At 46.0% G+C, this 23,763-nt stretch overlaps 1 protein-coding gene across 2 annotated transcripts in view; it reads left to right on the top strand.

The window, feature by feature from the left end:
• The window catches only part of STRIP1 (striatin interacting protein 1), a 37,404-nt gene extending 32,013 nt beyond the window's left edge, over positions 1-5,391 (top strand). Inside the window, exons 20-21 of one of the 2 annotated variants that reach the window (XM_066600244.1) lie at positions 3,262-3,466; positions 3,557-5,391. In XM_066600244.1, coding sequence (XP_066456341.1) covers positions 3,262-3,466; positions 3,557-3,804 — 453 coding nt within the window. In that variant the 3' untranslated portion in view covers positions 3,805-5,391. Of the gene's footprint in view, positions 1-3,261; positions 3,467-3,556 lie in introns of those variants that run through there. The other variant, XM_066600245.1, reaches the window with a different exon arrangement.
• The last annotated feature ends 18,372 nt before the right edge of the window (positions 5,392-23,763 follow it).

Raw genomic sequence — 23,763 nt, 5'->3', positions numbered from 1 at the left:
CCTCTCCTCCTGCAAAGAACCTTGGTTGTCATAAATTAGCTGATAAAAGTGCAGGAGGGGAGAGATAATTACCTGTCGGCCTGGCCTCACGGACAGGTCGCCTACTGAGACTTTGGACCATTTTACACCATCATTATGGCAAAAAATAAATCGTTGGATTGTGCGAATTTGAACGATAATCATTCAGTGTAAACACGGCCAGTGATTGAACGATAAAAGCATTGTTCACTCGTTGCGTGTAAATGGCGATTTGAGTGACTGAATGATCGGTAAACGAAATTTCAGTGACTCATGTGCGTGTATAAAAGGTCTGCACAAGCAAATTCTGTCATTGATCGCTCATATGAACGGTTTATCACTCCGTGTGAAGGAGTCTTGGGGGGGCTTTACATGGAACAACTATCCTCCAAATCGCTCTAGTGAGTAACTGTAAGTGATAGCTTTCCTTGTATACTTGGCCACCAACAGCGTGACGGGCGACAATTCATTAATTGGTCGCCAGTCGTTTGGTTTCAGCTTAAACTAGTCGCTGGTTGATTTATTATCGTCTGGTGTAAACCGGCACTTGTTTCTTTCAATGACTAAGCCATGAGTTTTGCAGGGAGGTGTGCGCATCAGCAAACACGAACAACAATCGCTCTGTTTTAAAGCACACTTACTGCGGTCGTCCATACGCTAATAACTCCCTGTAGCGACTAATTGAACAATAGTTGTCCTATGTAAACCCAGCCTCTGACTGCGGATCTGTATACAGTGATGTGTAGAAGCTGCAACACTTTTAATTAAACCTATTGCAAAAATGATCGTCAGCCCAAAGCACAGGCATCTAAGAGGAAGAAAAAGGTGTCCGTAACCTTTAAAGGCTCCAGGAGTCTTGTCCAACGTTATAAACTGATTCCGGATGTTAAAGGGGTTGTCTCGCGAAAGCAAGTGGGGTTAAGCACTTCTGTATGGCCATATTAATGCACTTTGTAATATACATCGTGCATTAAATATGAGCCATACAGAAGTTATTCACTTACCTGCTCCGTTGCTGGCGTCCCCGTTGCCATGGCTCCGTCTAACTTCGGTGTCTTCTTGCTTTTTTAGACGCGCTTGCGCAGATCTATCTTCTCCATTCGGCTCGTCTCGGCATCACCGGCATTTTGGCTCCGCCCCCTTGTATGCGTCATCACGAAGCTCCGCCCCCGTCACATGTGCCGATTCCAGCCTCTGATTGGCTGGAATCGGCACATGTGAGGGGGGCGGAGCTTCGCGAAGACGCGTACAAGGGGGCGGAGCCAAAATGCCGGTGATGCCGAGCCGAATGGAGAAGATAGATCTGCGCAAGCGCGTCTAAAAAAGCAAGAAGACACCGAAGTTAGACGGAGCCATGGCAACGGGGACGCCAGCAACGGAGCAGGTAAGTGAATAACTTCTGTATGGCTCATATTTAATGCACGATGTATATTACAAAGTGCATTAATATGGCCATACAGAAGTGCTTAACCCCACTTGCTTTCACGAGACAACCCCTTTAAGACTGGAAGTCTTTATCACTAGTAAGCATTGCAGGGGTATCTCTTGCCTGTAATAACGATGGTCTGCGGTTACTAGAATTGCGTTTACAATATTGCAGGAGGGCGTTGCGACTGCAGACAGCGGTTCGGGTGCTATAACATTTGTGGTGCAGCACTTGCACTCATCAGCCATAACATTGCACTGACCACTGACACTGGTCACCTCACTGCAGCGACATATTAACCCCTTCCTGCTGCAGCCCTTTTTATTTTCATTTATTTTTCTCACTGTCAAAACTTTTTCTCATTTTCCAGGAACAAGCTGTATTTTTCAATGCCACCATTTAATGCACAGCATAATGCTTTAGGTGGGGGAGCTTGTTTCTGCGGCGTTAACAATGTAGTTCATCTTTATTCTGTAGGTCAGTTCAGTTACAGCCATACCAAATGTATATATTTTATGTAGCACTACGTTAAAAAAGTACCTTTTTTAGAACGTTGCTTTCTTTTGCCATCTAACATTTGTGATTTCTCTAACACAACCACCACACCCATAGTTGTGTTTTTGGGGGGGTTTTGTTTTGTTTTGTTGTTTTTTTTAGCAAAGTGACCTGTAGTTTTCTATCGATACCATTTTGTGGTGCATACAACTTTTTGATTGGGAGACTCGCGGTGTGGAACTAATGGGGAATTTAAATAAATATGACTTTTTTTTACAAATTTTTTTTTTTTTTTTTTTTTAATGCAATGACTGGGAAAATGCTTATCCTATAATGCATTATATTGTAATTGGGCAATTCTATTGAGACATGCCACAAGCATATCTTAATAGACAAATATTCAGTGCAGCCCTGGGATCCTTCAGACGTCCCCTGGCTGCCATGGCACCCTGCAATCTCATTCCGAGGGGCTGTTTAGAACATCTGAACGCCAATCTGTACATTTTAAATGCTGTTGTCAGAATTGATGGCATTTAAAGGGTTAGTATCTGCTCTAATTAGATTTCTCTCCATTTGCGGCTATTGTGGGTGGGTGTCGGCTGTCAAAGATCCCCGACACCTACTGTTCATAGTATATGTTTATGTATGCAACATACGTCCATCCAGTTCAGCCTATTACCCCCCCCTCAAAAATTGATCCAGAGAAAGGCAAAAAAAACTCCAATGTGATAGACAAATTTCCCTATTTAAGGGAAAAAATTCCTTCCTGACTCCAATCTGGCAATCAGATTAATCCCTATTATGTATATGTAAGTCTATGTAATATTTCACGTTAGCAGTCAGGGGGAGGGGTTGACTCTTGTTGCTGATGATAGCTTGAGACCCCTAGCCGTCCATTGGACCATTGCAAGGTGATTTTTACATATGGTTTGTGGCAGCTTGAAAAGCGTTCGGGGCTCCTGGGTTGGGCTCAGATATGGGGGCGGTATGTATAGCATGCCCCCATGTCAGCATTCCTGCTGTGCTATTGGGTTAGTACCCGCAGCGATATTGACAGATGTCCTATAACAGCAAGACCTCAAGTCGTCCATTTTTGTTTCACATAGGGTCACTATGCAGAAACTCCTATAAAGCCAGAAATGGACCACAGAGGTTTTTCTGGACAAAAAACGAGCTGTCTTTATTTCATAGAATTTTTTTTATTTTTTATTGCTAATTCTGTCTGTTCTCATTGCTGATTTAGATATGTTAATCTATTTAGTACCATGTGTTTGTGTCTTTGAGTCTTGCTATCACTTATGGATCTTGTTTGCCTTTTGTAGATGCTTGTGGTTTTCAAGTCTGCTCCTATTCTAAAAAGAGCACTTAAAGTGAAGCAGGCGATGATGCAATTGTATGTACTGAAGTTACTGAAGGTACAGACCAAGTACTTAGGACGGCAGTGGAGAAAAAGCAACATGAAGACTATGTCGGCCATTTACCAGAAAGTGCGACACCGTCTCAATGACGATTGGGCGTATGGAAATGGTAGGTCGTATTCAAATTGGATTTATTGTATTTGTTTTGTGTAAATGGCAGCCAGAGACCCTCTGTTATCTTGTTCTGCCTTTCACCTAGATCTTGATGCTCGCCCCTGGGACTTTCAAGCTGAGGAGTGTGCACTCAGAGCCAACATTGAGCGCTTCAACTCTCGTCGTTATGATCGGACTCATCGAAACCCTGAATTCCTTCCAGTAGACAACTGTCTCCAGAGTGTCCTTGGTCAACACGTGGAGCTACCAGAGGACTTCCAGATGAACTATGACTTGTGGCTGGAGAGAGAAGTGTTTTCTAAGCCCATATCGTGGGAAGAGTTACTGCAATAACGTCCTCCGGGAGAAGAACCTCGGCTTCCTCTCTCTACCTACGTTTATAACACTATTCCAGAATGGTTCTAGATCGCTTATTGGCATTCCCTGTTGTCCCTGGGCCAAACAGCTGAAACATAACTGTAAGATACAATGAAAGTATGAACGGGCTTCTAAGAGCTCGCGGCCTTCTGTCTGCAGACTTCTTCAGTTTACTTAAATTAATCACTCCACTTTTTTGAGAGAGTCTGTTTTGGCGTTATTGAGGTAGGCCACAAACAAGTAGATGAGATACCTGTATAGTTCAAGAGGCCAACTACTACCCATATCTGCCCAGTCAGGATGAAATGGTAGTGACAAAGGTTTATTCCAGGGACGAAAAGATTATTTGCGACTTATATTATTTATATTTTGTGTATTGCGCCAAATCGCCTGTCAGTTGCCAGCAGTGGTATATGTGATGCAGAGCGCGAATGTTCACCGGAGAATTATTTATTATGGTATCTTGAAAGAGTCTTTTTTTTAAATTATTTTCATTTTAAAACGCCTGAGCTTGTACCCGACCAGCCACACACAAACGGGCTGACGTTACATCTTATTGGGACATCTTCTGATCTATAAAAGTGGATTAATTGGAGTGATAAAGGCTGGCTGCAGCAATATTCTTCTGTTTTGGGCCTTTACACAATCTACTGCATTGTGTGTTTTTGGCACACAACTGGGTCATTCACTAGTACAGTGGTCCTGGGCCAACGCTGATCAGCAGGGTGTCCAGGGCTGATCACCTCTGCCACTCTTTTACTGGCAGCCTATCTTGAGGATAGGACCCTTAATAAAATTAGCTGAACCCCCTGGTTTACGGAGTTAGCCCATTAATCAATTTGCATGCGTAAAAAAAAAAAAAAAGTTGATTATCTTAGCGCTGCTCGTCTTTCAGCATGTGCACCTTCTATGGATTTCGCCAGCGGACAAACCTCCCACAGGATAAAACAATCCAGCTCCATCCTACATTCCATATCCTAGTTATCAATGTTTTTGATGAATGGGGGTTAAATGAAGAGAGCATGTATTTATAGGACTCTTAAAAACTTTCCTAAATTCCTATGAAAGGTAATATGTCACAAGTTCTGCATTGAATTCATTATAACCAGTTCTACAGACTCTGACTCCACCAAAATAGGACCCTGATTCCGACTCCACGGTTAATGACCGGGAGCTCCGTACTATTTGGAAAACTTTTGTTAACAATAGGTATATATTAGTATGTAAGCATTACCTATAGTCACACTTGCAGAAAGGGCTGATGTTGTCAAATAGACAAATGCCAATATCTCTATACATAAAACAGACCTACGTACTTGACTACTTGAGTAGAAATGCCCATTTATATTCTTTTAGACAGGAATCCTGAAAGCACTGCTTTCAGAAAATTACAAATTTTTTATTTTTGCGGTGCCATAATTACGTGAGGGCTTGTTTTCTGAGGGACCGAGTTGTATTTTAACAATAGTATCGATACCAATTTTATGTTTTGTGTGGTTTTTTTTGTTTGTTTATTTTTTAATGTAACTTAAGGAAAATAAAATGCCTTTTGCTTTGTCGTCATCTTTTGACCCCCATAACTTTTATTTTTCTATTGATAGGGATTTATTTATGTGTTGTTTTTTTTGGTTTTTGTTTGTTTTTTGCAAGGCAACCTGTAGCTTTCATTGGTACCATTTTGAGGTACAGAAGACTTTTTGATCACTTTTTATTCCATTTTTGCTTGGAGACTGGGTGCCCAAAAGAAGCACTATTCTGGCATTAAGTATCTTTCTGATGGTTTTCACCACGGGGGTCTTAACATATTTTAATGATTTAGACCTTTTTTATGGATGTGATGATAGAAATATTTTTGGGTTTTGTTATTCGATGTGACTGGGAAAAAGGTGTGTTTTACTTTTTGTTTCTTTTTTTTGTATTTAGAATAAACGTTGTTTTGTTTTTTTTTGTTTTTTTTTACTTTTTTTTTTTTTTTGATTGCTGCTGTAGTGGGCAAGTGTTAGCTGTCAAAGACAGCAGCTGCCCTCTACATTCACAACATGTGCTGTGGACGTCTATATATACATGCATACATCCTAACCGCTCGGGTTAGGATGTATATAGTCATATGGGTGTGGGCAGGGAGCGAAGCAAACTTTTCAGCCGAAAACGCCACTGCAAATGCAGAAGCATGCATTGGAACCAGCAGCGCTAGCGAAACTAATGACCCATTTAGAGGGAAAGAATGTCAGGCAAACTATGCCTGACACTCGTCCCTGTGTGTCCTCGCTCCCATGCTGTTGCACAGGAGCTAGTATCGCTGGCTCGCTCACAAAGCGGCCAGCGGTGGGTCGGGGAGGCTGCAGGAGATTTCACTCCTCGCTCCCCTGCCCCTCTACATTGACTTAACATAGCGGCTGTTCAATACTAAACGGCTCCTATTTACACTGAACGACCAGCGTTCAGCTTATCGTCCATTGTTTATGCTGCATAAACGATGGATGATGAGCTGAACGATCATCGTTCAGTGCTGAATGGTCGCTCTGTTAAGTGAATGGAGAGGGGCAGGAGAGTGTGAGGAGAGAAAATCTCCAGCTGCCTGCTGTGAGTTAGCGATACTAGCTCCCGTCCAGCAGGAGAGTGTGTATGTGCGGGGACAAGTGTCGTGCATTCGTCCCGTCTCAATGAGCCTTAAGACAGCGCATGCTCGATTATCGGTCATTACACCGTTCCTCCAGTGAAAATGAAATGTGAATAAGTTTCTACATAATGGCACACACAGTTGACTCTTGACTGCTTTAGGGATAGGAACAAAAAGGGTTAAAAGGATCATTTTCATGCCCTACCACCAGTGATTCTAAATTACAGTAGGCAGCATTTCATATGAGTAATATTAAATATGTTAGGCAGCTTCTACAGTGCCATAATAGGAAAACCCATGGAAACCAAACTCTTTCTTGTGTCCGTGTCATTTTTGTGCCAACACAACCAGGAGCTATACCAAATCAATGGGGTTTCCCATCCCTATAATGTTGCGCTATCCTCCAGGATCAGTCATCAATATCATATGAGTGAGCTCTGCTGCCTGGCACGATTACCCCTCTGATTAACCAATATGCAACAGCTGCTGCCCGCCACCTGGCTCAAAACTTCATCTGTTGTGCAGCGGAGCGCTACCACATCTCCCCCATTCTCTTCACTAAGACAATGTTTCTCAACTCCAGTCCTCAAATACTACCGAGAGGTTATGATTTGATGATATCCTATAGATCGAACTTATGTGGAAATATCTGCTGGACTGAAAATAATTACATCAAATGTGCAAAGAAATCCTGAAAGCATGACTTGTTTGGGGGTGCTTGAGAACTGTAGTAGAGGAACACTACTGGGCAACTCAAGATGTGGTAGAAGACCCGGAACTGGAAATTGCTGTAACAAACCTGTTGATACACTTATATTCTGTAAGATACTAATAAAAAAAAAAGGATGTGAAGTGCTGAAATCTGCACTGTTATGGGCCCAAGCTGCGCATATTACGGCGTGCTGTCCATGCTACTGTGCGGTTGGGTCAGTATACAGCCGGCCGGTCTGAAAGGCCAAGATCTAAACAATGTCAGGTTTTGAAGGATCTGCCTTCTATTCAGTTTATCTGCAAGTAGAACCTGTTCCAATGGGTTTTTATAAACATTTTTTTTATTTAACCTTTCAAAGGAAGTGCGTTCACAAGAACACATCCTGCATTCATGTCAGTGGAAATGGACATGTCTTACCTGCAAATCTATCTTTGTCTTTAAGCTTCTGTAAAATGTTTGAATTTTGTGCTCTTATTGGGAACATAAAATGTTCAAAATAGTTAGACTACCACAGAAATTAGGAAGAATGTAAACCTATAGACACCAAAGTGGGGCTATTTAACAATAATGGGGTCTAATAAAAGCCTTGTGAACACTTTCACAGATATGAGACATACAATATCATTCCACAGTTGTAGTGAGATCTTCTGGAAGGAGTGTAACAGGGGATAAAGTTGTAGCACAAGAGAAAGACCACCAGTTATACAACATTTTAGTGAAGATCTTGAATTGGTTTTAGGGAAGGCAAGTGTGTGTTTAAATGCATAATAAGTGTTTATCTCTTGAATGATTTCCTTAATTAATGGTAATTCAGTGGATTTCTATTTCTTGACAATTTAAGAAGTGTGGTTGTGGTAAGAATATGGCATGTTGTATTTTTGAAGTCATGTTGGAATGAATGCCGAATTGAAACCCACTAACTATAACGAGTTCCTTATGGATTCCATCATGCTTTCCCCATGGAACCCCTATCGACATGTGAACTGATCCTTATGGCATGCTTGTTAACGGAGTTTTCCTATTACTTAAAATTGCTCCACACCTACTCTGTCCTTCCTGGTTGCTGCTGACCAGGATATGTGACTGCTACAGCCAATCACTGGCTATAGAAGGTCTCTGCTGCGGCCAGTGATTGGCTGCAGCAGAAACCAGGAAGTATTAAGTGGCTGTGGAGCGATTTTAAGTAATGAGAAAGCTCCTTTCAGTATTACATGTTCCAATGAAGCCAGTGCCTCCTTTTGTGATGGGTCACAAATTTATTAAAAAAGTTTACTGATTATAAATTTGGATTCAAAGATCCTGATATTCAGAGAGGGATAGAGGGCAGCAGTCAGAGGCTGCATAGCTTTGAGTCAGAGGAGACCTGGGATTCTATATACACCCATAGGTAACCGCAACCATTTGATTTGTTCTAGGATGCATGCCTTATCATACAGTTGGAGATGTAGTATCCTCATACCTCCCTCTTTTGTTACCTTTTACTACTATGCTCAGAGCCAGACTAGCTAGAGAGTAATGCACTTTCGGGCTGCAGCGCTTGTGCTCCGGCTGCCATTTTTAGCTCTTTCTCGCAGCTGAAGATGACTCCATATAGCGCTATACAAGCTGTCTTCAGCTAGAGGGAGTAGCCAAAAATGGCCGACGGTGCACAAGTGCTGAAGACTGAAATTTAAAGTACTCTATAAGGTTTTTGGACTTTCCATATAAACTTTAAAATGTGAATGTTTAGGTTTTAAATATTAATGGGATGGTGAGGGGTGCAAGAAGATAGAACAGGATCTTGCTGATCTGTGAGACTTTCAGTTTGACCAGTCTAGCTATTTCAGAAGTAAAGCGAACTACAGGCTTAAGATTTAAACATCTACTAGGTTGTGACTAGGAAAGGAAAGGCAGATTCTTGTTTTATTTGGCTCATTATAAATTGAGGGAATTGTAAACCTATAAGCTGGTATTTCATAGTTGCTTTGCTGTGATATTCCATAAGCTTTTAATTGCCCTTGCCCTTTGCACTCTGGTCAAGACTGGGTTTCCAAGATAGGTATGGGCTGGTAGGATGCACAGTTGCCTTTTCTAAAGTAGACCAGTGGTTTCCAAACTCCAGTCCTCTCAACCTGTCCATGATTTGAGAATAGCTTATGGAGAGAACAACTGTGGCAGTAACTCAGAAGGACTTGAAATCTACAGGTTAAGGGGGAAAAAAAGTCTTTTTTTTTTTTTTTTTAATTTCCTATCACAACAGGATCCAACTGAAGAAGGTGACTTCTAGACACTTATTTAGAAGACTGACAGAAATGGGTAACGGGGAGCACAACATCACATACAGCAACCTTCATTGTGAAAAAAAATAGCCATTGACAGCACATCCACATATTATACAGCGATCTGCTTCTTCTCAGCAATATTTATAAACCTAAGGCTCCTTGTTACATTTTTAGGAAACGAGCCTGTTTCGCCTGAGTTAACGTGGTACAGGTGTTTAGCTGTTGTTCGCATGGAAAAATTTTATGAAGTCGTGGTTACTTCAGAGGAAGTGAGGAATTAAATATGTATACACACAGAGGAGCGTTAGATTCTCAGCAGACTGCATGTACTGATGTTCCTCTGCAGAATGTGCCACCCCTCCCACTTTTTACCCTGAAAACACTGGAGGTTGCAGCCCCTTCTTAGTCTTAAAGGCATGCTCCATCCCTGCAGTCCATAGGCGCTTCCTTATGTACGTTACAGCCTTTCAGTATATGATCACAGAGGTCAGTTAGATTATCCTTCACATAAATACGTAGAGGTAAGGTAGATTCTCCTCAGTATACAAATTATTTCCCTAGGCTTTCTGAGCGTTCTAGTTCAATCACAGCCATTCATCAAGTGCTTGCTGTGATTGGCTAAGCTTCAGCCAATCATAGCCAGCGCTTCCAGAAGGCGGGGATTTTTCAATCCCCGGCCAGAACAGAAGGAGAAGCTCAGGTCTGGGACCTACAGAGAAGATGCGGCTGGGCTGACAGCGCGTCTAAGGTGATGTATGTGTATTTTTTTCCTCCTCTTCAGCTACAGCTTATTTTTGGGGTAGGACTTTTATATCAAGCCCCCCCCCCCCCCCCCCAGAAAATCCTTGCATGTGATTCTACAAAGTCGCGCAACTTTGTGGTGCAACACAAAATCGCGGTAGAGCCGCAAGAAGATGCAGCGATATCGCATGGACCAGTGATGTGATATCGCTGCGATTTTTCTCATGGCGAGGCCGTGTTGCTTGTGTGAGCGAGGCCCTATATATAGCTAGATACATAAAAGGAAGGGTTGAACATGTCTCATTCAGCTTGTATACTTTATTTTTTCATACATACACATACACACCGTGTCCAGAAAATCTTCAGATCTTGTCTCTTTTCTTCTACATTTTTGTTGTTTTGTGGCCTTGTGCAAATTAAAAAAATATTCAGGTTTTTCCCTCTTGTTTTGCACTTGATAACTCATAATGACAAAGTGATAACAGAATGTTACAAATCTGTAACTTTTTTTAAAAATGATAAACTAACATTTTGCATTGACATAAGTATTTACACTCTTCGGTATGATACCTGATTAGTTCCAGGGACGACCTATTTCTCTTGATCATTTTTGAGATGTTCCTCCACAGTGATTGGAGTCACCTGTATGAAATTCATTTGATTGGACATAATTTTAAAAGACACTCCCTATCAATATAAAGTCTCCCAGCTCACAATGCATATTAAAGCCTAAACCGAGCCATGAAGAGGGTAGAACTGCCTATAGAGATCAGAGAGATGATTATGTGGAGACCGATATCTAGATAAGGCTTCCGAAGAATGTTTTGCTGCACTGAAAGTTTCCAAAAGCACAGCGGCCTTCATAATTCCAGTGTACTCTTCCTAGAGCCACCTAACCACTAAACTAAAGAAAAATCTGGGACGAAGTGCTTTGATAAGAGAGGTGACCAATAACCCATTGGTCACTCTGGTTGAGATCCAAAGATCCTGTGTGCAGATGGGAGAAACGTCCAGAAGGTCAACCATTACTGCGGCACTCCACCAATCTGGGCTTTATGGCAGAGCGGCCAGTAAGAAGTCTCTCCTCTATCAGACACATGTAAACCACCTGGAGTATACCAAAAAACACCTAAAGGACTCTCAGACTGTAAGAAGCAAGGTTCTGTGGTCTAGTGGAACTTAGGCTGGCTATCCACGGGCGTTGCGGAAGCCGCCGCCCGGAAGCAGGAACCGGCAGACGGATCTCCACTGTCAGCATCTCCACTGTCAGCCTATCTGACAGATAGGCTGACCGTGAAGAATCAGGGTGAATTCACAGCATGCTGCGAATTGCTGCCTGCGGCCAGAGAATCGCAATGATTCTCTGCTTGTGGACGGGGAAAGTGCTCTCCATACCAATGTTATGGAGAGCTTTTACTGCGTTCCCGACGGCCGCGGGAACGCAAATCAAACCCGCCCGTGGACAGGCACCCTAGGATGGAACTTTTTGGTCTTAATCACTCATATTATGTCTGCAGGAAACCAGGTGCCGCTAATCACCTGTCCAATACTATCCCTGCAATGAAGCCTGGTGGTGGCAGTGCATGCGGTGGGGGTGTTTTTCAGCAACCGATCAGAGTTGATGGAAAGCAGAATAAAGCAAAATACAGATATATTCTAAATGAAAACCTTATCCAGAGCACAGGGGACCCTAAACTGGGCAGAAGGTTCACCTTCCAACAAGACAATGCTCCTAAGCACACAAACTGAGGGTTTCTATCAGCTGCACCCTAAGAATATCTAGAAGACTGCTTCACCACCCCCTCCCACCCCACAGCTAACACAATAATCTGTCAGCCGGTGGCTCCTACCAAATCGCCGGAGCTGTTCACCCATAATTCCCCAAGCTTGCGTCTGTTCGGTAACAGGCAGAGGATGGGGGAAGAGAGTTTAAAATAAAAATAAATAGGAAAAAATTCTGCCTACTCCTAGGGCTGCCCCTTCATGGCTGGACACCCTAGGCCAGTGATGGCGAACCTTTTAGAGACCGAGTGCCCAAACTGCAACTCAAGACCAACTTATTTATCGCAAAGTGCCAACACGTCAGGGGGCGGGGCTTATCACGACGTATGATTTTACCTTCATCGTTCTAAAAATAACAGGGCCGCTTCAAAATAGACAGCGTGCAGATTTTGACTGCTTTTTGGATGCGGAAATGCTGCAGAATGTCCTCAGCGGAAATTTCTGTGGAAAATTCTGCAGCATTTCTGCATCCAAAAAGTAGTCAAAATCTGCACCCTGTTTATTTTGAAGCGGCCCTGCCCATTTCCGCCACATGTAAACATAACCCAGTGGTAATAGTGACACCACACAGCGGCACCCAGCATGATATTGACAGCCCCAAGCGTACCAGCAGCCCCCAGCATACCAGTGACACCCCGCGTACCAGTGACACCCCCTCCTCAGCTGTCCCCCGGTACCAGTGACCCCCCCCCCTTCCCACCTGTCCCCCGGGTACCAGTGACACCCCCTCCCCAGCTGTCCCCCGGGTACCAGTAACCCCCCCCTTCCCAGCTGTCCCCCAGGTACCAGCGACACCCCCTCCCCAGCTGTCCCCTGGGTACCAGTGACACCCCCCAGCTTCCCCACAGGCACCAGTGACACCACCCCCCCCCAGCGCCCCCCCGGGTACTAGTGACATCCCCCCCAGCGGACCCCCGGGTACTAGCGAAACCCTCCCAGCGGCCCCCCACGTACCAGTAACAGACCACAGCAGCCCCTGGCTACCAGTGACACCCCCTCCTCAGCTGTCCCCTGGGTACCAGTGACACCCCCCCAGCAGCCCCCCTCGGGTACTAGTGACACCCCCCCAGCGCTCCCCCAGGTAGCAGTGACACCCGCCCAGCAGCCCCCTGGGTACCAGTGACACCCGCCCAGCAGCCCCCGGGTACCAGTGACACCCACCCAGCAGCCCCCCGGGTACCAGTGACACCCTCCCAGCAGCCCCCGGGTACCAATGACACCCCCCCCCCCCCAGCGGCGCCCCCCGGGTACCAATGGCTGTGGCTGTGCTGAAGCTGCCGGCGCTTCGTCTCCTGCTGCCTGCGGTGCTCCCTCCGGCGTCCCTGCTGCTGCCGCCGGATCTCCGTCTCCTGCTGCCGGCAGCGATCCCTCCAGTGTCCCTGCTGCTGCCGCTGATCTCTCTGCCTCGGTCCGCCGCTGCTCCTTCGCCGCCCCCTCTGCTGCCGATTCCTTCGTCGCAGACACTTCCGCTGGTAAGGCCACACACACCCCCCAGCCGGCCCCTGCCGGTATTCACTAGTGGTGAGCGTCCGATGGCGGCGCGTGCCAGCAGGGAAGGCCCTGCGTGCCGCCTCTGGCACGCGTGCTATAGGTTCGCCACCACTGCCCTAGGCACTGGTCTTCCACTGCCTAGTGGCAAACAACCCTGGTCACATGAAGGTCTAATTTTTCTCAATCATCTAAATATATAAAATTGAATGTATGTCTGTCTGTCTGTGCGTCTATCTGTTTGTCCTTTATGCACTACTACACCATTCATCCGATCGCCATGAAACTTTGGGAAGTTGTTGAGTACACTCCTGGGAAGATTATAGGCATAGTACATTTATGCTACGATAAATGGCGCGCGTGCATGCGTCGTCGACAGTTACGACCCCCCCACGTAGATTGTTCGATTTCCATCATTGCCACTAATTCTCTCACTTCCCGATGTTGTAGAAACATGAAATTTGGCACGAGCATTGATTATGTCATAAATAGGAAAAGGTAATGGGTCCCAACTCGATTATTCAATTCTAAGCGCCAAAGAATTAGCGTCCAAATTTTACGTACGGAATCTAATTTTCTCGCTTCCCAATGTCATAAAAACTTGAAATTTGGCACGAGCATTGATTATGTCATAAATAGGAAAAGCTAATGGGTCCCAACTCGATTATTCAATTCTATGCGCCAAAGAATTAGCGTCCAAATTTTACGTATGGAATGTAATTTTCTCACATAGAAACTTGAAATTTGGCACGGGCATTGAATAAGTCATAAATAGGAAAAGCTAATGGGTCCCAACTCGATTATTCAATTCTAAGCGCCAAATAATTAGCGTCCAAATTTTACATACAGAATCTAATTTTCTCGCTTCCCAATGTCATAGAAACTTGAAATTTGGCACGGGCATTGAATATGTCATAAATAGGAAACGCTAATGGGTCCCAACTCGATTATTCAATTCTATGCGCAAAAGAATTAGCGTCCAAATTTTACGTACGGAATCTAATTCTCTCACTTCCTGATATATATAAATGAATGTATGTCTGTCTGTCTGTCCTTTATGCATTACTACACCATTCATCCAATTGCCATGAGACTTTGGGAAGTTGCTGAGTACACTCCTGGGAAGATTACTGGCATAGTACATCTATCCTATGATAGGTGCCGCGCGTGCGAGTATTGTCGACAGTTATGCCCCCCAGACAAAGATCGTTTGATTTCCATCTCAAGCACGAAAGCAAAAGGCATTACGAGCAATGGGATGAGTGTTCAACTACAAAATGATGCATCCGCCGAACGTTTCGCAAGACAATTGCTGGATATTGAGAATGCTGAGGTAAAATGAAAGCTGTGCTGTGATTGGTTGCTATTTCCTATACTGCTGAGGCAACATGAAAGCTGTGCTGTGATTGGTGGCTACTTCTTATACTACTGAGGTTGCATGAAAGCTGCGCTGCGATTCGTTGTTATATATTATACCACTGAGGTAACATGAAAGCTGCGCTGTGATTGGTTGCTATATATAATACCGCAGAGGTAAAATGAATGCTGCGCTGTGATTGGTTGCTATTTTTTATATTGCTGAGGCAGAATAAAAGTTGCGCTGTGATTGGTTGTTATTTCTCTTACTGCTGAGGTAACATGAAAGCTGTGCTGTGATTGGTTGTTATATTTTATACTGCTAAGGTAACATGAAAGCTGCGCTGTGATTGGGTGTTATATATTATAAAGCTGAGGTAACATGTAAGCTGCGCTGCGATTGGTTGTTATATATTATACCACTGAGGTAACATGAAAGCTGCGCTGTGATTGGTTGTTATCTAGATATATAAAAACGAATGAATGTATGTCTGTCTGTCTTCGCAGCAACGCGTGACGGGTAAGCTAGTTTAAAATAAAATGCTAATGTACTGCATGTTAAGGCCCATTTAGATGGGACGAATGTCGGGCAAACGATGCCTTGACACTCGTCCCTGCATATACTAGTTCCTGTGCTGCTGCACAGGAGCTAGTATCGCTGGGTCACAGCGGGGTGGCTGGAGGAGATTTCTCTCCTCGCTCTCCCGTGCCTCTCTCCATTACCTTAACATAGTGGCCGTTCAATACTGAACGGCTGCTATTTACACTGAACGATGATCGTTCAGCTCATCGTTCATTGTTTATGCTGCATAAAGCTGAACCTTTAAATGCAGTCCCATGTAACACCACAGAAAAAAATAATGTAATAACTAAGTACAGATAGTAGTAGATGTCACCTACAGTCCTATGTAACACTACAGATAACAGTAAAAACTTCTTGAGTAGCAATAATGCAGTAAATGTTCCCTGCAGTCCTATGTAACCCCACAGACAATACAGTGGTAACTTTCTGAGTACAGATTATGTGGTAGATGTGACGGGTATTAATGTATGTTGTCTTTGACAGGCCGGCCACGCTCCCACTCAGGTCCTGGAACTCAGTACAAAGTGACAGCGGCGTAACCTGTGCTCCAGCAGCTGACCCCTTGACACACCGGTTTATTCTTCTCTGTCGGTGTCCTCCCTGCAGTGGACAGCAGCGGCGAAAGAGCGGCCTCCCTACACTGCCCAGCTGTGGAGGAAAAGCGGCTTCACTGGCAGCCTCCCTGCACTTTGCAGTGGGGGCAGTCAACGAGGGAGTGGCCAAGCGGCAGCACAGCGCTACTCTTACAGTGAGTGCCGGAGGGAGAGAGGGGGACGGGGAGGCTGCAGAGGAGCGACAACACAAAGTAACTGCAGGTTACTTCAGGTGTACAAAACTTGTGGCATCATACCCAAGAAGACTGAAGTCTGTAATTGCTGCCACAGGTGCTTCAACTAAGTACTAAGTACAGGGCGTCAATACAAATTGATAGTTTTTCATTTTTACAAAAATTAAAAGGATTTCTAGCATTCTGTTTTCACTTTGTCATTATGGCGTATGGAGTGCAGAATGAGGGGAAAAAACTTTTTTTTTAAATTTGCACAAGGCCATAACAACAAATTGTAAAATAAGTTATGGGGTCTGAAGATTTTCTGGACCCTCTACATTAAACTTTCTCTGTGTGATTCTAACGTTGATATAAGTAAGTGATTACAATATCGGAGCAAAAGGGTCATTTATTGTGGAAAACTGACCCCTTGTAGGGAGGCTCTACTACCCTGTTATACTGCCTCTAGCTTGGATACAAGATGTGATACGAGGGGCATGGAGGCTCTAGTACCCTGTTGTACCGCATCTAGCTTGGATACAAGATGTGACACGTATGGTCACGGAGGCTCTAGTACCCTGTTGTACCGCCTCTACCTTGGATACAAGATGTAATACAGGTGGGCATAGAGGGTCTAGTACCCTGTTGGCCACTGCTAGCTTGGATATAAGATGTGATACGGGTGGCATGGAGACTCTAATACTCTGTTGTACCACCTCTAGCTTTGATGCAAGATCAGATATGGGCAGGCATGGAGGCTCTAGTACTCTGTTGTACCGCTTCTAACTTGTACACAAGATGAGATATGGGCAGGCATTGAGGCTCTAGTACCCTGTTGTACCACCTCTAGCTTTGATATAAGATCTGATATGGGCAGGCATGGAGGCTGTAGTACTCTGTTGTACTGCCTCTAGCTTGGATACAAGATATGATATGGGCAGGCATGCAGGCTCTAGTACTCTGTTCTACCGCTTCTAACTTGTACATAAGATGAGCTATGGGCAGGCATGGAGGCTCTGGTATCCTGTTGTACCACCTCTACCTTGGAAACAAGATGTGATGCAAGTGGGCATGGAGGCTCTAGTACTCTGTTGGGCCACCTCCAGCTTGGATACAAGATGTGATACAGGTTGGCATGGAGGCTTTAGTACCCTGTTGGGCCACCTCTAGCTTGGATACAAGATATGATACGGGCGGCCATGGACACTCTAGTACCCTATTGCATTGCCTCTACCTTGGATACAAGATGTGATACGGGAGGGCATGGAGGCTCTAGTACCCTGTTGTACCACCTCTAGCTTTGATATAAGATCTGATTTGGGCAGGCATGGAGGCTCTAGTACTCTGTTGTACTGCCTCTAGCTTGGATACAAGATATGATATGGGCAGGCATGGAGGCTCTAGTACTCTGTTCTACCGCTTCTAACTTGTACATAAGATGAGCTATGGGCAGGCATGGAGGCTCTGGTATCCTGTTGTACCACCTCTACCTTGGAAACAAGATGTGATACAAGTGGGCATGGAGGCTCTAGTACTCTGTTGGGCCACCTCCAGCTTGGATACAAGATGTGATACAGGTTGGCATGGAGGCTCTAGTACCCTGTTGGGCCACCTCTAGCTTGGATACAAGATGTGATACGGGCGGCCATGGACACTCTAGTACCCTGTTGCATTGCCTCTACCTTGGATACAAGATGTGATACGGGAGGGCATGGAAGCTCTAGTACCCTGTTGTACTGCCTCTACCTTGGATACAAGATGTAATACAGGTGGGCATAGAGACTCTAGTGTCCTGTTGGCCACTGCTAGCTTGGATACAAGATGTGATACGGGTGGGATGGAGACTCTAATACCCTGTTGTACCACCTCTGGCTTTGATACAAAATCTGATATGGGCAGGCATGGAGGCTCTAGTACTCTGTTGTACCGCTTCTAACTTGAATACAAGATCTGATATGGGCACAAATGGAGGCTCTAGTACTCTGCTGTACTGCTTCTAACTTGTACACAAGATGAGATATGGGCAGGCATGGAGGCTCTAGTACCCTGTTGTACCACCTCTACCTTGGAAATAAGATGTGATGCAGGTGAGCATGGAGGCTCTAGTACACTGTTGGGCCACCTCCAGCTTGGATACAATATGTGATGCAGGTGGGTATGGAGGCTCTAGTACCCTGTTGGGCCACCTCTAGCTTTGATACAAGATGTGATATGAGCAGCCATGGAGACTCTAGTACCCTTTTTTTTGCCTCTACCTTGGATACAATATGTGATACGGGAGGGCATGGAGGCTCTAGTACCCTGTTGTACCACATCTAGCTTGGATACAAGATGTGACACGTGTGGTCACGGAGGCTCTAGTACCCTGTTGTACTGCCTCTAGCTTGTATACAAGATGTAAAACTGGCGAGCATGGAGGCTTTAGTACCCTGTTGTACCACATCTAGCTTGGATACAAGATGTAATACAGGTGGCATAGATGCTCTAGTACCCTGTTATACTACTTCTACTTTGAATACAAGATATGATATGGGCGGGCATGGAGGCTCTAGTACCCTGTTGGTCCACCGCTAGCTTGGATACAAGATGTAATACAGGTGGCATAGAGACTCTAGTATCCGGTTGTACCACCTCTGGCTTGTATACAAGATGTGATATCGGCAAGCATGGAGGCTTTAGTACCCTGTTGCGCCACCTCTGGTTTGGATATAAGATGTGATATGAGCAGTCATGCAGGCTCTAGTACCGTGTTGGGCTGCCTCTAGTTCAGATTCAAGATGTGATATGGGCAGCATGGATGCTCTAGTTCCCTGTTATACCACTTCTACTTTGAATACAAGATATGATATGGGCGGGCATGGAGGCTCTAGTACTCTACTGTACTGCCTCTAGCTTTTATACAAAATGTAAAACTGGCGAGCATGGAGGCTCAAATACCCTGTTGGGCCACCTCTAGCTTAGATACAAGATGTGATACGGGCAGGCATGGATGCTCTAATACCCTGTTGGGCCACCTCTAGCTTGGCTACAAGATGTGATACTGTGATACGGGCAAGCATGGTGATTCTAGTGCTCTGTTGTACCATCTATAGCTTGTATACAAGATGTCATATGGGCAGGCATTGCTGTTCTAGTATCCTGTTATACCACCTCTACCTTGGACACAAGATGTGATATCGGCTGGCATGGAGGCTCTAGTACCCTGTCAGGCCACCTCCAGTTTGGTTACAAAATGTGATACAGGCAGGCAGGGCGGTTCTAGTACCCTGTTGTACTGCCTCTACCTTGGATACAAGATGTGATACAGGTGGGCAGGGCGGTTCTAGAACCCTGTTGTACTGCCTCTAGTTTGTATAAAAGATGCGATACGGGCAGTCATGGAGGCTCTAGTACTCTGTTATACCGCCTCAAGTTTGTATACAAGATGTGATACGGGCAGGCATGGAGGCTCTAGTACTCTGTTGGGCCACCTCTAGCTTGGATGCAATATGTGATATGGGTGGGCATGGAAGCTCTAGTACCTTGTTGAGCCTCCTCTAGCTTTGATGTAAGATGTGATATAGGTGAGCATGGAGGCTCTAGTACCCTGTTTTACCACCTCTACTTTGGATACAAGATGTGATATGGGCAGGCATGGAGGCTCTAGTACCCTGTTGGGCCCCCTCTAGCTTCAATGTAAGATGTTATACGAGCAAGCATGAAGCCTCTAGTACCCTGTTGTGCCGCCTCTAGCTTTGATGCAAGATTTCATACAGATGGGCATGGAGGCTCTAGTACCCTGTTGGGCCACCTCCAGCTTGTAAATAAGATGTGATACGAGCATGCATGGAGGCTCTAGTATCCTTTTGGGCCGCCTCTATCTTTGATGTAAAATGTGATACGAGCAGGCATGGAGGCTCTAATACCCTGTTGTACTGCCTCTAGAGTTTGCATGCAAGATGGTATATGGGTGGGCATGATGGACTATAGGTTCCATATGGTATCCTGCAGCATATCGCTCCATATTTGCTATAACTGAATCTCTAGATTGTGCAAACTCATTTGCCTTCGAAGTCGGCATCCCAGATGGTCCCATACATGTTCTACTGGCTTTAAATCTGGTGACCAGGCAGCCACGGAAGTATGGCAATATTGTAGAGGCATTCCTGTGAGAGGCATACTTGTGCCGATCGGACGATCAGATGATTCTCTCTACAAGTAGTTTGTCAATGGCATCCTTAACCCAGTCACCTTGTGTACATGCCCTCACACATCAACTGTCCCAACACCTCCTAACAGTTTGCTTCTCGCATTTCTATAATGCAGCCCCTTCCAATTTCTGTTAACTGGGCAAAATCTCTTTGATTCCCTTACAGAGGTGTCTAGTGGTCAACAAGCTCTACACAAGCGGAAAAAGAGGCCACTACACACAAGGAGCCTCTGAGAGCCTTTTATAGGCCAAGGGGGGAACCAGTTTTAGGGTTTCAGGTGATAAGACCGTTCATCTAATCATGCCACAACTGTAATTGTTCGCATATCTGCCTGAGATGGAACTGCATGCCGGGTTTTGCAGCAAAATGAGAACTTTTTCTAGGTGCGACAAAGAATATATTTATAAAAGTCACCACACATGCAAATGATTGTATTATAATAAACAGATACATAGCAGAGTGGATTCCCTCCCAGGATATATTCAATGTGACTATCACAGGCTGCACTGAACTCCCATATGCTCAACATCAATAGCATTCTTCCTGGTTACCTACGACGATACAGAGCAGTAGATATGTCAGGTATTATTGTATCTTGATGCCACGGGAAGTACTGGTGGAGCCAAGATACAAGGTGTTTGACAGGGGGTTGATGCCCCCTGTTCCTGATTGGCTGCACGCCATTGTCCCCTTTCTCGGACTCACAGGTCCTGCTTCTGGCCCTGTGGTGACTGTACGCGACGTCCCAACAGCCACGCTGTCACTCTCCCCTGGCGCCCCTTTCTCGGCTTCCCAGCTTTAGCCGCTGGGTCCACTGTCACCTCTGCTGCCCTGTATGGGGCCGCTGTGACCCTTCCTTGCCGTGACACCTCCTGCTCCTGGCCACACTGTGAGTGTAGCAGAGCCACGGGAACACAGCAACTGCTAAGCTGAGTATTCATGGCCCCCCTCCGCCGGTCTGCAGTGCTCACCAATTGGTGCCTCAGAAGTGCCGACTGCCAGCGCTCAGCGCTCTGTGGCACAGTACCGCTGTGAACACCCGACCGATGCTGCTGACTGCTGCGCCGTGAACTTAACACCGACACTCAGTGCTGCACCCCTCAGCTGCGCCGTGAAGTTCGGCAGTGCATCGCACTGCAGTGCTCTGAACTGCAGACCGAGCGCTTTCATCCTTTCTCCACGGCTGCCGGCGGTGGCTACAGGACCTGTGAGGTTGAGGACGGGGAGAATGCAGGACAGCCAATCAGGAAAAGGGGGTGTAAACCCCCTGTCAAACTCCTTGTATCTTGCTCCACCAGTACTTCCGGTGGCATCAAGATACAATAATACTGATATGTCATATGTGGTCAAATATCATGACATCTAGGGGATATTTAATATAAATAGCTTCCTAGACTCTACAGCAGTGTTGGTGAAGCTGAGTGCCAGATAAATAGCATAGAAGCAAATATTAATCCAAAGGAATTTATTTAACTTTACAATCATTGCAGTTATGAGAATACTGACAGCCTTGCCCACACATAGAAAACTTCTATACCTCACTTATTGCACCCTAACTAACTTCTAAGGACAAATAATTCCTTTACTCAAGTCCTTGCTCATTATTCTAGTATAGGGGTGTATGGGGTAGGATATTCATTTTCTTGTTAATACAGTGATATGTAGCTGTATGTTCCTTTAATAGTGCGTACATGCTATGTTTGGGTCTTGTGGTGAAGGATGGTGGCATATGACCTGGACCATTACTTCCTGCACACAGCAGAATTATGTATGAGAGAAGACAATGTGTGGGGTTGCTCCTGCAAGTGTTGCATTTTGATTATTGAGTGAGATGCCATAGACAACCTAAACCTGTGTGGAATATCCCAACTGTCTTCTACTGCCTCTACAGTGAGAACTGATCTGCTCTTACACTGGCTGTCCTTGAGCTCAATCAAGTCCTTTCTGGATACCACTCCTCTTGGGACAGACTGCCTGTCTGTACAGTGGATGTTCTAGGGCAGTGGTGGTGAACCTATAGCATGCGTGCCAGAGGCGGCACGCAGAGCCCTCTCTGCTGGCACGTAGAGCCACCGGCCACTCGCCACGTCAGTGCCCCTAGCTTCGGACTGGGAGACTAGATACAGCAGGACGGACCAATGGCCCTGGCAGGTGAGACATGTCCCTGGCGGCATACTGAAGGTCTTCACTCTTTGCCTTTTCAGTGTCCCTGGCGAGGCACTATTCTTTACTGCAGTGGCAGCCCGGCATCTTCCCTGCCTGCTCCGCGGCTGCGACTGGTCCCCCGCTGTCAGTCCTGGCGGACCGTCGCACTCCCTTCTTCACTGCAGCGGCGGGCGGCATATTCCATGACTGCTGCGCCGCTGTCAGTGTCTGACGGCGGGACTGGTCTCCCGCTGGCAGTGTCCCCGCTGGGCCGGCGCTCGGGAGAAACATGTACAGCGGCGGCATGCAGACTAACAGCGGGGAGGGCAGTGGCGGCGGGGGCACATGGCCAGACACAGCCGGCATTGAGTGGGACAGTGGGGAGCACAGTGACAGTGGCCACAGGGGAAAGGGGGACCCGGGAGCGCACTGTCATGAGCGTGACAGGCTGGGAGCGCAGGGTCTGCAGCGGGGGTGGCCGGGAGCGCTGTGTCATGAGTGTGGGGGCACTGGCGTAACCTTGGAGGCCAGGCAAAAAGCTTGGCACAGGCTGCTGCTAGAACCTGCTTGCAAGTAGCCAATCGGAAGCTAGGGGTGTGACAGGGGGGTCCCTGAATGGAAACCCTGTCACACCCCTAGCTTCCGGTGGTGACAAGATATACCATTACCGGAAGATGGAGAACCACACGAAAAGGAGAAGAGCAGCACTCCAGGGAATTGCGTCACAAAGATAACTTTATTGTGCCCACAGACAACGTTTCAACCCCAAGTTACACGGGTCTTTGTCAAGTCCTGACTTGACAAAAACCCATGTAACTTGGGGTTGAAACATTGTCTGTGGGCACAATAAAGTTATCTTTGTGACGCAATTCCCTGGAGTGCTGCTCTTCTCCTTTTTGTGTGGTTCTACATTGTATCTGATCCAGGATCTCTTTGGGCGTGCACCGTTAATTCAGGATTATCCTTCCTTCCAATACAAGGTGTTGTGTGTGCTGTGACCAACTGGTTGTTCTTCATTACCGGAAGATGGGGTACGTATATGGTTCTCGGTGGGGAATTGGTGCTGTTACCGCTGGAGCCACCATGGGGAAGGGGCGCTGTTACCACTGGGGCCGCCTTGGGGAAGGGGCGCTGTTACTGCTGTGGCCGCCGTGGGGAAGGGGCGCTGTTACCGCTGGGGCCACCGTGGGGTGTCCCTGTTACCACTGGGGCCGCCGTGGGGTATCCCTGTTACCGCTGGGGCCGCCGTGGGGTGTCCCTGTTACCGCTGGGGCCGCCGTGGGGTGTCCCT

This window comes from Eleutherodactylus coqui, chromosome 4, assembly GCF_035609145.1.
Source record: "Eleutherodactylus coqui strain aEleCoq1 chromosome 4, aEleCoq1.hap1, whole genome shotgun sequence".
Classification (NCBI taxonomy): domain Eukaryota; kingdom Metazoa; phylum Chordata; class Amphibia; order Anura; family Eleutherodactylidae; genus Eleutherodactylus; species Eleutherodactylus coqui.
The sequence above is the reverse complement of the archived record's forward strand: the minus strand, read 5'-3'. Positions and strand labels throughout refer to the sequence as shown.